The sequence below is a fragment of the Typopeltis vanoorti genome, chromosome 14, assembly GCF_054136105.1.
Source record: "Typopeltis vanoorti isolate ZY-2024b chromosome 14, IOZ_Tvanoo_1.0, whole genome shotgun sequence".
NCBI classification, from domain to species: Eukaryota; Metazoa; Arthropoda; class Arachnida; order Uropygi; family Thelyphonidae; genus Typopeltis; species Typopeltis vanoorti.
Genome location: NC_143562.1, coordinates 43,533,118 through 43,548,445, shown reverse-complemented (window position 1 = coordinate 43,548,445; position 15,328 = coordinate 43,533,118). Strand labels below are relative to the sequence as shown.

General features: G+C 33.6%; 1 protein-coding gene across 3 annotated transcripts in view; it reads left to right on the top strand.

The window, feature by feature from the left end:
* LOC150099411 (mitogen-activated protein kinase kinase kinase 7-like) overlaps positions 1-15,044 on the top strand; it is a 415,932-nt gene extending 400,888 nt beyond the window's left edge. For all 3 annotated transcript variants that reach the window (XM_090403539.1, XM_090403540.1, XM_090403541.1), the window contains one exon: positions 14,746-15,044. In XM_090403539.1, the coding sequence (XP_090259665.1) occupies positions 14,746-14,838 (93 nt within the window). In that variant the 3' untranslated portion in view covers positions 14,839-15,044. The remainder of the gene's footprint in view (positions 1-14,745) is intronic.
* Positions 15,045-15,328: the final 284 nt, after the last annotated feature.

The window sequence follows — 15,328 nt, the reverse complement described above, 5'->3', positions numbered from 1 at the left end:
TTCCTGATGTTTTGACCTTTATATTAAGGTCATCATCTGGAGTATACACACATATATACAAAGACAAGCTTATGTTACATTTCAAACAGTATGCCAAAGTGACAATTATTTGATCAACTGTTATTCTACTGGCCTGACCTCTAGTGGAAAAAAAAAACTACATCAAAGCTATATTCTATTTATAACATCATCAGAGAAAAAATTCATATAGATATTTTTAATACAGCAAAAGTGGTAGCCTAATCCATAATTTAACATGAGTGTTGTTATATTAGACTTAAGATCCTAGATTACTTACAGTAATAATTATAATTAACTCTTAGACCAAAAGGTTGTGGGTAGAATATGTGCCATCTATATTCTTGGAATTTTTACACCACCATTATTGTTAAGATTAGGGTGGTTAATAAGAATTTCACAGGCCTCCTTAAATTTATGCTTATAACACATTTTGGTTTGATGTAAACAACAGGTGCCTTTCCAGTCAATTCTATGTAGAGTATTCAGGGAATGATCAGAAAGGCCAGATTTACCATAGTTGTTAAATTTAATGTACCATTTATGTTCCTTTTTTTCGGATAGGAATTGTGCATTCTGTTTCACCTATATAGTGCAAATTACAGGTGCAGTGAATACGGTATACTCCAGGGTGGGCCAGTGGAGGAAGTGGATCCTTGGATGAGTTGAATAAGTTCTTTAATTTCCTTGTCTTGTCAGATGTCATTTCCTTCCAGGAGGTTGACTACCATGAGCTTCCAGCATGTCGGTTTTGTGCTTCTCTTTTGTATTCTTCATAGGACAAAAAAGGTCCAGTCCTTAATATTTCCCATCCAATCTGTTCTTTGTCTTCCTCTTCTTCTTTTTCCTTGTCATTCCTTCTAGAAGTGTTTTTTGTAGGGATTAATGCCTTAGTATGTGACCAAGATAGGTGGTTTTCCTTTTCTTAATGGTTTTCAACAGATTACTATCTTTTCCAATCATTGCTAATATCTCTAAAGTAGTTTTTTTGACAGTCCATGGAACTCTAAGAATTCTTCTGAGGATCCACATCTCAAAGGCTTTTAGTTTATTTTCACAATATTTTGATATTGTCCAGGTTTCTGCTCCATATAGCAGTGTTGGTCATACGTAGCATTTGGACAGCCTAATTCTTGTTTTTGTATGAATTTCCCTTGAGGTTAGAATGTTTCTCATGCTAATGAAGGTTGATCTAGCATCTATTCTTCTTAATATTTCCATATCACGCTTTCCATTCTCTGTAATTAGTTGACCCAAGTATATATAACTCTCTACTTGATCTAAAGTATTTCCTCTCATGGGTTTTTTTTTTTTTTTTTTTTTTTTTTTTTTTTTTTTTAAGTTGAAATTAAGTCCATATTTTTCACTTAGCTTCAGCATCTCTTCTAGTAGGTTTTGAAGATCTTTTTTATTTTTAGCTAGCAGTACTGTATCATCTACATATCTTAAGTTGTTTATATTCTTGCCTCCTATGCTGACTCCTTTAAATTCTTCTAATTGCTGGAAGATATTTTCAGTATAGAGGTTAAACAATATAAGAGAAAGAACACAGGTTTGTCTGATACCCTTTACTGGGAATTCCTTCGAGATTTCTCCTGATATTTTTATTGAGGCAGTTTGCTCCCAATATAGATTTATCAGTAATCTGGCAATAAAACATAAGTAGACTTTGTTCTGCTTCTCCAGATATCTTTCTATAATAGTTCTAATGTTGAAGAGTCCTTCTCTAGTTCCTTTTTATCTTCGAAACCAGATTGTGTTTCATTAATTTCCATTTTGATTTTATCTTTATTTCTTTTTAGGATGATATATAACATAACTTTTACTATCTGACTGATCAGAACTAATTGTTCTGTACTCTTCACATTCAGAGCTGAATCAACACCTTCTTGGGCCCCAGCAGGAAGAGAAATGTGAGGCCCCCTATCACATTTCCTAATGTTCAGTAATAATAACAATAATAAGATATTCGTCGATTTTGATGTTATATTAGGGTTATGTAATATTTTAACCGGCCATGTCGAGCACTGAAAATTTCTTTGGTTTCTCTATTTTAAAAATTAAGAGAATGGGGTCCCCTAAAGAGAGGGGGGGTCCAGCAGCCACCTGGTTCGCCGTTACCTTAAAACGGCCCTGTTCACATTTGATTGTCTTTGATTTTTTAGGTATATCGGTAGGAACATTGAGTGCTTAACGATCAAAAATTTTGATTTTGCAGGAGGTTTAAAGGTGGCATTAAGATTGTATTTCTGTAGTATTCTGTTTATTTTATCTGATATCCCTTTAATATATGGAATGGTTACAGTCTTATTGTAATTTAGTTTATTTTTATTTTTAAATGGAGTCTTATGAAGAATTTTATTGATAGTATTTTTGCTGTAGCCATTTTTCAGGAAGGTATTGCTGATAACTTTTAATTCATGTTTAAGTGCTTGTTCACTGGAGCAAATCTTCAAAGCCCCCTAGTTTTTATGTTGGGTGGTGGTAAGAGTTTGTGTGTATTCTTACTAAATAGCTTAAGGAAATTGCAACGTACAATAGAATATACATTAAAATAAATTTTCATACACTTCCAATATTTCGGCAACGTCACGTTGCCATTATCACAGGAACTTAAATACAAGACAAGTGCATGCAAGCACAACACACAGTAAATGAGGAATGAAGCAGGAAGCTATTCTTTCTCTTAAAAGTCCTCATGGTGCTCCTAGTGGGCAATGTTGGTATTCTTGGCCTATTGGACTGAAGGTCTTCTGATGTAAGTTTCACAAATTTGGGGTAGTCTCATGCAACCAAATTTGTTGAGGTTTGGATTGTTTCTTAGGGCTGAGGCTGATTCCATGAATAGCCTTTCGTATTTGAATTTACTACGGTCTATTATCATGGCTTTCTCCCACCGTATTCTATGGCGGGTATCCAGTGCATGGTCTGCAAGACCAGAGTGGCTGTATTGGTGAAAACGAATGTAGTCCTTGTGTTCTGAAATTCTGATATTAGCTGTCCTGCCTGTTTTCCCAAAGTAGGACAGCTTACAACTGCAAGGGACTTGGTATACACCAGGTAGGTCTGGGGGTGGGGGAGTTGGTCTTGAGTGGAGCAGATAAGGGATGGCAATTTTTTATAAGGTCTGTAACAAGAAGTTAAGTCATGTTTTTTTGGGATTTTTGTAATTTTTTCCAAGGTGCCTTGGATATAGGGAATGGTCATGAATTTAGAGTAATCCTTGTTGTGAAAGGGGGGGGGGGGGGGGAGATTGTGGTTTATTGGTTTCAATATTTTTTGGATTTTTGGGGGGGGGGGTAGCCATTGGCTAAGAGAGTTTTGACAATGTGGTTTAGTTCTATAGTTAGGGCATTGTTATTGGAACAGATAAGTTTAGCCTTGTTGTGTAGTGTCTTAATGACTCCATATTGTTGTGAGGGGAAGGGAGGGGGATTGTTGGTGAATGTATCTGCCTGTATGGGTGTTTCTATAAACTGAGAAAACCTTGGTTTTCTCAGTTTATAGAAACAGTTTACAGGCTCCGATGCACTCCTCTCCTTCCTAACACACTTAAACAACCAACACCCCAGAATCAAGTTCACCCTGGAAGAAGAAAAAAAACAACTGCCTTCCTTTCTTAGACACACTAGTCACCCGCCAGCCTGATGGAACCTTGGTTTTCTCAGTTTATAGAAAACCCACCCATACAGGCAGATACATTCACCCCCCCCCTCACAACAATATGGAGTCGTTAAGACACTACACAACAGGGCTAAACTTATCTGTTCCAATGACAGTGCCCTAGCCACAGAACTAAACCACATTCTCAACACTTTCTTAGCCAATGGCTACCCTCCCCCCCAAAAAAATCTAAAAAATATTGAAACCAATAAACCACAACAACCCCCTCCTCACAACAAGGATTACTCTAAATCTATCACCGTTCCCTATATCCGAGGCACCTCGGAAAAAATTACAAAAATCCTAAAAAAACATGACTTAACTTCTTGTTACAGACCTTATAAAAAATTGCCATCCCTTATCCACTCCACCAAAGACCAACCTCCCCTGCTAGACCTACCTGGTTTATACCAAGTCCCTTGCAGTTGTAAGCTGTCCTACTTTGGCCAAACAGGCAGGGCAGCTAATATCAGAATTTCAGAACACAAGGACTACATCCGGTTTCACCAATACAGCCACTCTGGTCTTGCAGACCATGCGCAGGATACCTACCATAGAATACGGTGGAAGAAAGCTACGATCATACACCGTAGTAAATTCAAATACGAAAGGCTATTCATGGAATCAGCCTCAGCCCTAAGAAACAATCCAAACCTCAACAAATTTGGTTGCATGAGACTGCCCCAAATTTGGGAAACCTACATCAGAAGACCTTCAGCCCAATCGGCCAAGAATACCAACATTGCCTGCTAGGGGGCACCATGAGGACTTTTAGGAGAAAGAATAGCTTCCTGCTTTGTTCCGCATTTACTGTGTGTGTTGTGCTTGCATGCACGTATCTTGTATTTAAGTTTCTGTGATAATGGCAACATGACGTTGCCGAAATATTGGAAGTGTATTAAAATTTATTTTAATGTATATTCTATTGTACGTTGTAATTTCCTAAAGCTATTTAGTGAGAATGTATAACCAACGTCTAGTGAGAGTTCATCATTGTTCAGGACATGGCTAGAAAGGTTAATCACATGACTGTTCATTGAAGGAAGTTGGTTGCTCTTGTTATCACTTAATTCTGGTTGGTTGTTGTTATCCTCTCTTGTTAGTAGTGGGTTATCACTCATGTTTCAAAGCATGAATGATAATCAACATCTAAGCATCCGTATCAGATATCTGAATGATTTTGATTCTTCATATATTCAGGTTATTTTTCATGGAAAGAAAAAAATATATTAACTAGATGGTATGGCATTGGAATCCCTCAATCCCCCTTAGCTAATTTCTATATAGGATATGTAGAAAACCAAGTATTTAGTACTGCTACACATACTGACAGTCTAGCAATGTTATAAAGATGATGATGTGTTTCCTGGCCTAGATACATACAATACATTTTTAGCACATCTAAACAGCCAACATCCAAAAATACAACAGTAGTAAAGAAACAAATAGCTGTCTCCCCTTCCTAGACTACTAGTTATATGTCTGACAAATGGTTCATTATCTTTCTGTTTATAAGAAATCTGTTCAGATCCACTAGAAATCGGCATCATAAGCAGTACATCATCAGCCATCTCAACAGCATGGCAACCTCAAAACATTTACACACAGATTTGTAGAACTCAGGTGACTTTGCAATGTTTATTTAGTCATTGGTTACAACCTCTATAAAATAGACCAAATACTGCATTCCACTCCTCCCTCACCCAACACAGAGATATGGGAGGAATGCAGAAAATTACTCTAATCCCCATTATCCAGTGTACAGCTGAAATGATAGCTAAAGTTCATGTCATTTTCAAGTCACTAGACCCAATTGGCAACCTCATTCTATTCTCCAAAGGACTAGCTTCATCCTCTTGTACATCATAGCATGTATAAAGTTCCCTGTGCCTACATCTTATAATCTACTTTGGACAGACTACCTTAAAGAATACAAACACTACATTTGTAATCATCTGTATGACAAGTCAGGACTGGCAACACATTCTCTGGATATCCTTTATGCAAGATTATTTTTAGAATCAGTATCAGCTATGAAATGTTCCTCTAGCGCTAATAAATGTGCCTGCATTAATTTGCTAAAGATATGGTAGACTAGATCTAACACCACATTTAGGCCAACTTCTCTGAATTAATTTCATTTTAGAGAGTGCTGATAGGACATTAGTTCTTTTTTCAGTTACAGTTTGGGTTGTTTCTGCGCCAATCTAGCCAAATGCTATGTTCTTTACAGCAGTTGTAATTTGTGCTCTGAACATACTGGTTGGAAATAACTTATTATATATTTATTTTGGTTTTTCTGGCTTTTTATGCTGTCAAATACTGCTATGAATATGTGCTATAATATAATTATCTATATCTTTTGTTCCTTTTAGTGTTTTTGTTTCTGCTATCACTGCTCTTTTAATATTTCTATTTTTTAGATGGTTTACTAGATCTGAAATTTCTTTTTTGTTATTATTTATGTTATATTTAGCTGTTTTAGAATGTCTGATATCCCTGATCTTTTCTTAGTCATAATCCTCTGCTGAATTTCTTCTATGAAACTTCTAATTATAGAGTGTTTATTTGATAAGGTAACCAGCCTTATACGGATTCCTAACCTTGGAAGACAAGGGTATATCATCACGTGACCATGCATCCTGATTTGGCCAGGACTCCACCGATTTCTTTCTTTTTCTTTTTTTTTTTTTTTAACATTATCTTTTTCATGACCTTTACTTGATGCAACATAGCTAACACTTCTTTTAAAGACAGCATGCAGAGTACTTGCTGATGAAACTAAGTGTGCTTGGACTTGAGCAACTAGTGACAGCTAACTCCTTTCCTACAAAAGCAAGGGAATACCTGAATAGATTATATGATGGTAGCTCAAACGGTGTACAGAATTTAATTTTGGAATTCTATAGTGTTTTGGAATATCTTGGCTTGTGGGAAGGATCATTTGATGAAACTTCTATTTTTAATTGGATTAATTATATTCTGTGCCAGAAAGAATGAAGCTGAGAAAGCCTATGATTTTACAGCATCATAAATAGAGACATGATGAGTTTTGTCTTGTAAAAATGTTTGTTGAAGAAAGGTGTTTATTTAAAATGGATGCAAAAAAGACAATACACCTAAACTTCTTTTTATGCGATTTTTTTTACACGAATTCGGAGTTACACGAATTGGGATATCAAAAATAATTTTTTTTACGCGTTTTTTATTCACTTTTACGTGACCAACCTAAAGTCTAAGTTAGAAAAAAATCCGTAATTCAAGAAAATTCTGAGAATTTTATAGAATTGCATTCTCGTTTCAATTAAGAAAATTCTAAATTCTTACGAATTTCATTTATTGGGAATTCCCCGAATTACATAACTGACTGCGCATAAAAAAGCAGTTCTTAGCAGTTTGAATTTGGTGTTTGAGTAGACAACACAGTTACTGCATTTTTTAAGTGAAATCAAAATAAAAATTGCGTTATAAAATTAATAATTTTGCCAAGAAATAATAAATGATAAGCTATATGTAATTTTCAAACTTTCATTTCATTAACTGAAGATTTTAATCCAGCCCTCACACAATGTTGCTGATAACCGGGAAAAAAAAAAAAAAAAAAAAAAAAAAAAAAGGAAAGCCAATTCCTTGGATATAAAAATTCAAATTTTAGATCATCTTCAAACGGGGGAAGGTGGGACGGCTGTGGGTAAGCATTTTGGAGTCCGTGAATCAACTGTCAGATCTATAAAGAAAAATGAAGAGGCTATTAGAAAAGCGGTATGTTCTGGTACAAAATCGAGTGCAAAATTATCATCATACACAAGAAATGTTGTTCTAGAAAAGGGCTGAAAAAGCTTTAGTGATGTGGATAGAAGATAATGTACAAAAAAGAATGCCAGTTGACGGAAATTCCATCAAGCAATCAGCATTGAGATTTTGTGAACAGATTAAAAAACTGCAGCCAGATACTTCATCTCAGTCGAGGAAAAAATATGAATTTCATGCAAGCAATGGTTGTTTGGCTAAGTTTATTAAAAGACATGCTCTTCATAATATAAAAATTAAAGGTGAAATGGCTTCTGCTGATGAAACAGCTGCTAAAGCATTTCCACAGAAACTTGCTAAAATAATTGAAGATGGAGGTTACACTCGTGAACAAGTTTGGAATATGGATGAAACTGGCCTTTTCTGGAAAAGAATGCCAAACAGAACTTACGTATCAAAAATGCAAAAAACGGTTGGTGGGTTCAAAACAGCAAAGGATCGCATAACACTCCTATTTTATTCGAACGCTTTAGGAGATTGGATGTTAAAACCACTGCTCATAAATTGATCATTAAGACCACGGCCAATGAAAGGCATAGATTTTAAAAATTGCCAGTTCATTGGATGGTCAACAAAAAAGCTTGGGGGGGTGACCATTGATATTTTCACTGAATGGTTCCACAAACATTTTGGACCAGAAGTTAGACACTATTTGAATGACAAGGGTCTCAAATTTAAATTGCTTTTGATTCTTGATAACGCACCCCATCATCCTGCCATAGAACACCCAAATGTGCATTTTTTTTTTCTGCCGCCCAATACCACATCATTACTACAACCTCTAGATCAGGGTATAATTGCGACTTTTAAAACATTATGTCAGACGAACATTTCGGTACGTTTTGAACAAGCTAAATGATGATGAAACACTGTCAGTTATGGATGTGTGGAAAAAAATTTCAATTATGGATTGTATTGATCAGGTTCGATTATCGTTATCTGAATTGAGACCAGAAACTATGAATGCATGCTGGAAAGCTATTTGGCCCACATGTGTTAAAGAGAATGCTCCTGTTTCCCCTCAATCATACTGCAGAATTCCACAATATAATAAGTTTGGCATTTGAAATTGGCAGAGAAGGATTCGATGATCTTATCGGCAGATATCGAAGAATTGTTAATTGATAAACCTCTTAGCGAAGACGAAATAATGAAGATTGTTTCTAAGACTCCTGAAAGAGAAGAAGTTAATAATAATGATCAAGATAATTCTACTTTTACTGCTGATATAATTAAAAAAGGTCTTAAACTGGCCAGTAATTTAGGCAATTATTTTGCCCGCCATGATCCAAATGAAGAACGTGCTGGGAAGTTTTCACGTGAGCTTAAGTTGTTAATGTCTTCATAGGGAGAATTATATCGCGACTTATATAAAGCATCAACACAGCGATTAATAACTGAGTTCATGCCTAAAACTACTGAAACAACCAGTGGTACTTTTGTTCAAGACATGACAAGAATAATTCCACACGTTGAGGCAGAAGTCGATGACGATAATACCATTACTATTACGGTCTCACGAAAACGAATGCTTTCGCGTTTATTGTCAGAAACTGATATCGAATAACATAATTTTTTTATAGAATCCTTAGCAAACAACTGAAATGAATATTTTTTTTTTTTTAAGTTATTAAAATTCATTATATGTATGTGTGTTCTCCATGAAACGTAAATAAAAATCTTATGATCCTAATGAATTTAATGTTTGTTTTTTTCATTATTTTGCTTATATTTCAGGTTTGGAACCAATCTTCACTTTTTCTATGTAGTCTTTTTACGCAAATTCTATATACGCGTAATTTTTAGGAACGTATCTATCGCGTAAAAAGAGGTTTAGGTGTACATGTAAAAATATTTGAAATGACATATTTACACATTTCAGTACAAACAATTAGAATTCAGAATATTTTCCATTTAGTAGAATTTGCTCTGAGCTTACCAGGTACCTCAGCACCTGTAAAGAGAGAGTATTTTCTCAATTAAAAATGTTATAGTCTGCAGAGAAAAGTCAATTGAAATTATCAGCAGTTTCGATTTCATTAAAAAAAAAAATTGAATATGAGCTTTTTAAAAATCATAATTTCATATTGAAAAAACACATTCTTCAGAAAAATACTAGTGACATGGTTTTAGAGAATACACCCAATAAACTAATTAAATTATGTGAATGTTTACCAAGAATAATTAATTTGCTTTCATTATTTTTTATTATTTAGGTAATTAATATAGTTTTTATTTTCTTTAGAAAGAATTTTATTTTATTTTTGAAAATAGTTTTTAATAGAACTATTTTACAGGCTCACCTATGTAATGAAACCAACATGTTAGCCAATAAATATTTCAAAGCGCTATATAATTTTGATTATTTTTACCCCTCTTCTTCTCTTCACTCTCAAAAATGTCTTGGTTTGGATGATAAATTAGATGGTCATCCTATTCATAACTCACCAGGAGGTCATAATTTATGCACAAAAATTACTTATATTCTTGAACTCGTTTAATATCTACACTCATGCTCCTGGGCAATTGATTTTTGTTTACAGTTACTCTCATAAGAATAAAATTGCCTTCTGCGAGTTTAACATCTTTAATATTTTTGGAAACTTGTTCTCCAAATAAATCCCTGACACTTTTCTTGTTCATTCTCCAGTATTATTCATTAGTAATTAAGAATTATTAATTACAATAAAAAACTGTTTGTTTGGGAAACTACCCTGTATTTCTACATGGTAGTTTTAACCATCTTTTCTGTCTTTTTCTCTGCATACATTTATCAGCAGGTGAAAGCTTTCTCATGTTTTGGGATACTTCACTTGAAGTTAGGATCAGTATCCATAAGCTGTAGTTTAAGCATTTCTAAAGTGCAAAACATCACATCAAATTCTTTTATAATTATCTTAACTCACATGCTTTCATCTACTTCATGATCTTCAGTATCTGCATCTTCGTATACATGTTGTTCATCTAAGTTAAGGTGGTTATTGTTATTGTTGTCAATACAGTTGATGCAGATTAAACTGCATCACTCATTAAAAAATATTAAACTGCTATTATATTGCTAGATTGTGCTTCATACTGTGATTCTTGAATATTTTCATTGGCAACTCTTATAGTATGATTTTCCAGTACTGAAATTGCATAATCTCCTGCTGTAGCATTAAATGCCTGGTAAGTGTTCTTCATAGATAGTACATCTTAAAAGGTGTGATTGTTTGTCCCTTGGGTCATAGGCTGTAATAATGTACTTGCTATTAAAAATACCACCTTCACATTTTCATGCTAGTCTCCAAGTCCAGTAGGGTGGCAAAAGTATCAGCCAAAATCTGTAAAGCTTTAAAATTAAGATTATTCATGATAATTATTATTCTTGCAATAATTTTCAACTGACAGACAAAAATAGTTTATAAAGTGGGCTTTGAAAAGAGCTTGGATTATGATTTATTATTTGCATTCACTTACTATCACCACATTGCTAGCAGTGATTGCTACTAGAATGCTAGAATCATAGAATGCTGTGTACAATACATGAGCATGCAGTTTAACTAGAAATATCCTTCAGCATTACCTCCTAATAAATATGTTACTTATTCTTTTGACACTTCATATCTAGGTTGAGATTTTTCTTAACAGAACAGGATGCTCAACATTAAATATTTATTGCTATATCTTCTTCCAGTATTTCTTTCAAAATATCTGGAAATTTTGCTACATTCTTGTTATCTGCTTGCAGAATCACTTGTTATTTGAATATGATGTAATGAATATCAGTTTTTTTTTTTTTTTTTAAATTCTTGAACCATTCAGAACTAGTAGTAAAAGTTTCTTCTGTTCCCACTTAAGTACTGTTTTCTGTCCCATTTTTGTTCAGTGCAGCACTAAGAGGAATTTATTTTTAATTACAATCTTCAATCCAATTTGATAAATTTAGACATTTCACTCATTGTAATGCTGCTATTACTTTCTTCTTCATATTTGTCTGCTTTGTTCTAAATTAGTTCATGCTGTTGACTCACTCATTTTCATATCTCCTTGTTTTTCACTTACTATCACCACATTCAAATCATTTTATACTTATTTTTATCTTTTTTGTACTACTTTTAATCTTTTTTGTATTAGACTTTTTTTCTTGTGAATTTAAATCTTTAAATTTTTCTTGTGAAGAACACTTTTGCTTCTTTTCTTAGCACAGGCACAATTTATTTCATTCTTACTTTTATCCATTGTTTGTGAAATGAGTAAGATGAATGGAGTGTACCATTATCACAAAGCTGTGGATGGGATTAGTGCTGAATGAGAGCAAGTCATTTCTTCTCCCATTGTGCAACACATACATAGTCAATCTTTGTATTTTGCCTGGTATGATAAGAATGCAAAATGGTATTATCTTATTATTTCTGTGCTTCATTTCTTTATTAGATCATTGTTTCCAATCTTCTCATTCAGGCATTAGCACTGAATGCATCACTGAAAACAACTTGTAGGTATTGTAGATCTCACAGCTTTCCTTATATAACTGCTCTATAAGGAATCTACTTCTATGCAGAAGCTTAGTTTTCTTCCAAAAAAAAAAAAAAAAAAACTATATTTAGTTGAGATGGCATATTCTGCTAGGCTGCACTGTTTCAATTCATGCTACTGAATATAGGATTTATGTTCCTCACAATGGATGGCTGCAGATCTGCCAGACTGTCTAAAGTAAAATAAACCACCAGAGCATAGGATCTGGTAGACACATGGAAGAGTACGTGGCGAAAGCTTGTCTTTAGGTGAAGAAAGGAAAGCAGAAATCTTCCTGACAAGGTGAAAGGATACTACAATATTAAGAGGTTTTAGAACTTTAGCTAATGTTCAGAAATCCCTTTAAGAGAGTGGTAACCGAGTGATATCTTCGGATCTAGAGACTCGTTGTTTTAAGCTGTTAAAGGCTTTCTTTTAATAAAAGTTTCATTAAAGCTATTTTTCAAAAAGTCAGATTTCTTATTATTCAATGCTTTTATAAAAGTTCTTTAGTGGAACAAATATTATGAGCATGATGTAGGAGGTTTAAGAATATATTGTGTTCCATTATCAATGTACTGAGGATGCCTATGATATGTTGGTGAAAATTTTACAGCTAATAAATTTATTTCATTTAAGTTTAAGCTTACATCTTTAATTTTCTAAATTTTTTTAATCAGAAAATATAATTTATTTAAATCCTCCATCATTCTCTACACACCTTTGCCATTGCTGAGTGAGATGCTGTGTACTGACCTCATAAGTCTACTCTGATGTTGGAGCTCATTATGAACAGCTTATTTCAGCTCTTCATCACCTGCAAAATGACATCCTTGGAGTGCAGATTCAGGCTATGAGTAATTATTTCTGAAATCGAGGTCACCATCATCAGTGTGCAAGAAAATGAAATGAAATTACATTGTTCTGAATCCTTAGCATTAAGAACCACTTAATATGTCATAAATACAAAGACCCTGCTACTCTCTCACCTTTATGGCATTTAAACGCCATAAATTTCTCCCTGTGACTCAGACGAACTTAATTCCTCGTAATACATTGTTTCTTAAAACTATATGGCAGGCTGACATATAGTTTTAAGAAAACTTATATTTGATAATATTTTAAATGAAATGGCCAGCATTTGCAGCATCATGTTGCCAATTTGCTGTGTATATAATAAAAATTTTTTTTCTTTATTTTCAGCTTCTTTGAAAAATTCATAGTTTGCTTAATTCCTTTTTTCAGCTATCTATTAAATATTTTTACACTCAGTTATTGGCTCTTCATCTTCAATACTTCCCTTAATTATATACCATCTCAACTCAGATACATGTATTTCAAGTCCTGTAACAAGTACTATGTCATCCTTGCCTTCAAAAAACTATATACACAGATATATAAAATTAATAATCATTTCTTAATATAATAAATCTCATTTGATTTATACATTTTTTTTAACTTAAGTTGGATAAAATAGCATCTCCATTACCAAAATAGTTTTGATTTTCCAGGTTGATATCAATTAGGAACATCATGAAATTTTCAGATAATCAAAAGTAATTTTGCTGTTATGTTTTTGAAAATAATTCATAATTCTTTCTTTGTAGTCTCTTTAGACTGCTTGTCTCCTGCATGCCTCCCTCCCCTTTCCTGTATTAGGCCCTAATGGCCCGTTATGTTCATATTAGACATGGCCTATTACAATTCGAAACCGCAACTGCTTCGAGGATAAGGTGGTTAGCCATATGCCTCCTGGTGTGTCCTATGTCTGTAGATGCTTGTGTTCACAGGGTTTGTTTTCCTGTTCTGGGGGACAAAAAACCTGAGTTTACAGGTGATAAAGCCCCCTATCTCCATATGAGACCAGATAAAGGTGTTCCTCATGTCATTGACGGGAATCAAACTCAGGTCTTTCCGACCATCTATACTGACTGAGCTATGGAGGCTCTCTGCATGCCTAATGTCACAAAAATACCTTATTTGAGCTTAACATCTGAAAGACTGAAATTTTTAGAACAGATACTTAAATTGATCACTATTATTGTCTAATACCTTAAAGAATCACTTCACCAAACCTTATTTTATATGAAGTAGTAGTAAAAGAACTTTATTTGTATCTTCTAAAGTTTTATGGAAAAAAATATTTTCTGAGCCTTGAGTGAAGATTTCTCTCCTTGACGATTGCTTTTTTGCCCATTGAGCACTATCCCACGAAGAAAACATGACATATTTGTGTAACTGAGTTGATTCTCCTGAAGAATCCAGTGAATTGTCTAATCTATGCAGATTAACCATTTATGTTCTTTATATTTCACTTTATGAAGAAGTTCAAGATTTTCATTCAACATTTAAAAAGTGAACAGAATGGTTGACCGGGACAGAAGCAAAAATATATTACTCTTTTGTAGTAGAATACCTTTCAAGCGTCTTTTAGATAAGTCATTGAACAAGCTCCATTACTGCAATGCAGTAATGACCCCTCCTTCAAAAAAAAAGTACAATATAAACTCATCCCTCTTGGGATGTGTGTAGACCATGCAATAGACTGTATCATTTGAAAATACTATTAAGAATCATTAGAAATTCTACAACTAAATTGTTTTTAACATTGTAGTTGTTGAACATAATGGATTGCATGCTGCTATTTACTAAGAATTTCCAAAATATGTATTTTGAAAAAAAAAAAAAAAAAAAACTTTTAAATGTATTTGAAATGGACTGCCTGTTACTAATGAACAAATTTGTTTGTTTTATTAGGATAGTTTACTTCAGCTGAAACAAAATTTGAAGCGACAATTAGAAATCATTAAGTCTGAAGAGAAAAAAGAGGAAGAATGGGTATTACTTTGAACATGCATTGCTGGACTTAGCTTTCATAAATATAGTCAGTCAAGCAGTATTGTAATCAGATTCTTGATATGTGCCTTTTTCATAGAAATATATACTTTCAACACACAAACACACACGCTCATTTTATCATCTTTAATGCCTAGTTTTGGATGTCATTTTGCATATTTTTTTTATCCAGCATAAATAAATCGATATAATGTTTCATATTTAGATGATCTTATTAAAAACATCAGTAAAATCATGTATATTAAAACATCAGTACATGATTGTTGAATAATAATACAACCACACTTCATACTACATTACATGCCACAAGCAGGTATATTTTATAATATAAATCAAGTGGATATTAAATCTAGCATTATTTCAAAGCCGAATGCAGAAACTGTGAAAGTTTCATATGAAATTTGTGTATCATAGTTTCTGCATTTGGCTTTGAAATAATGCTGGATTTAATATCCACTTGATTTATAAATGTTCCATCGCTGAA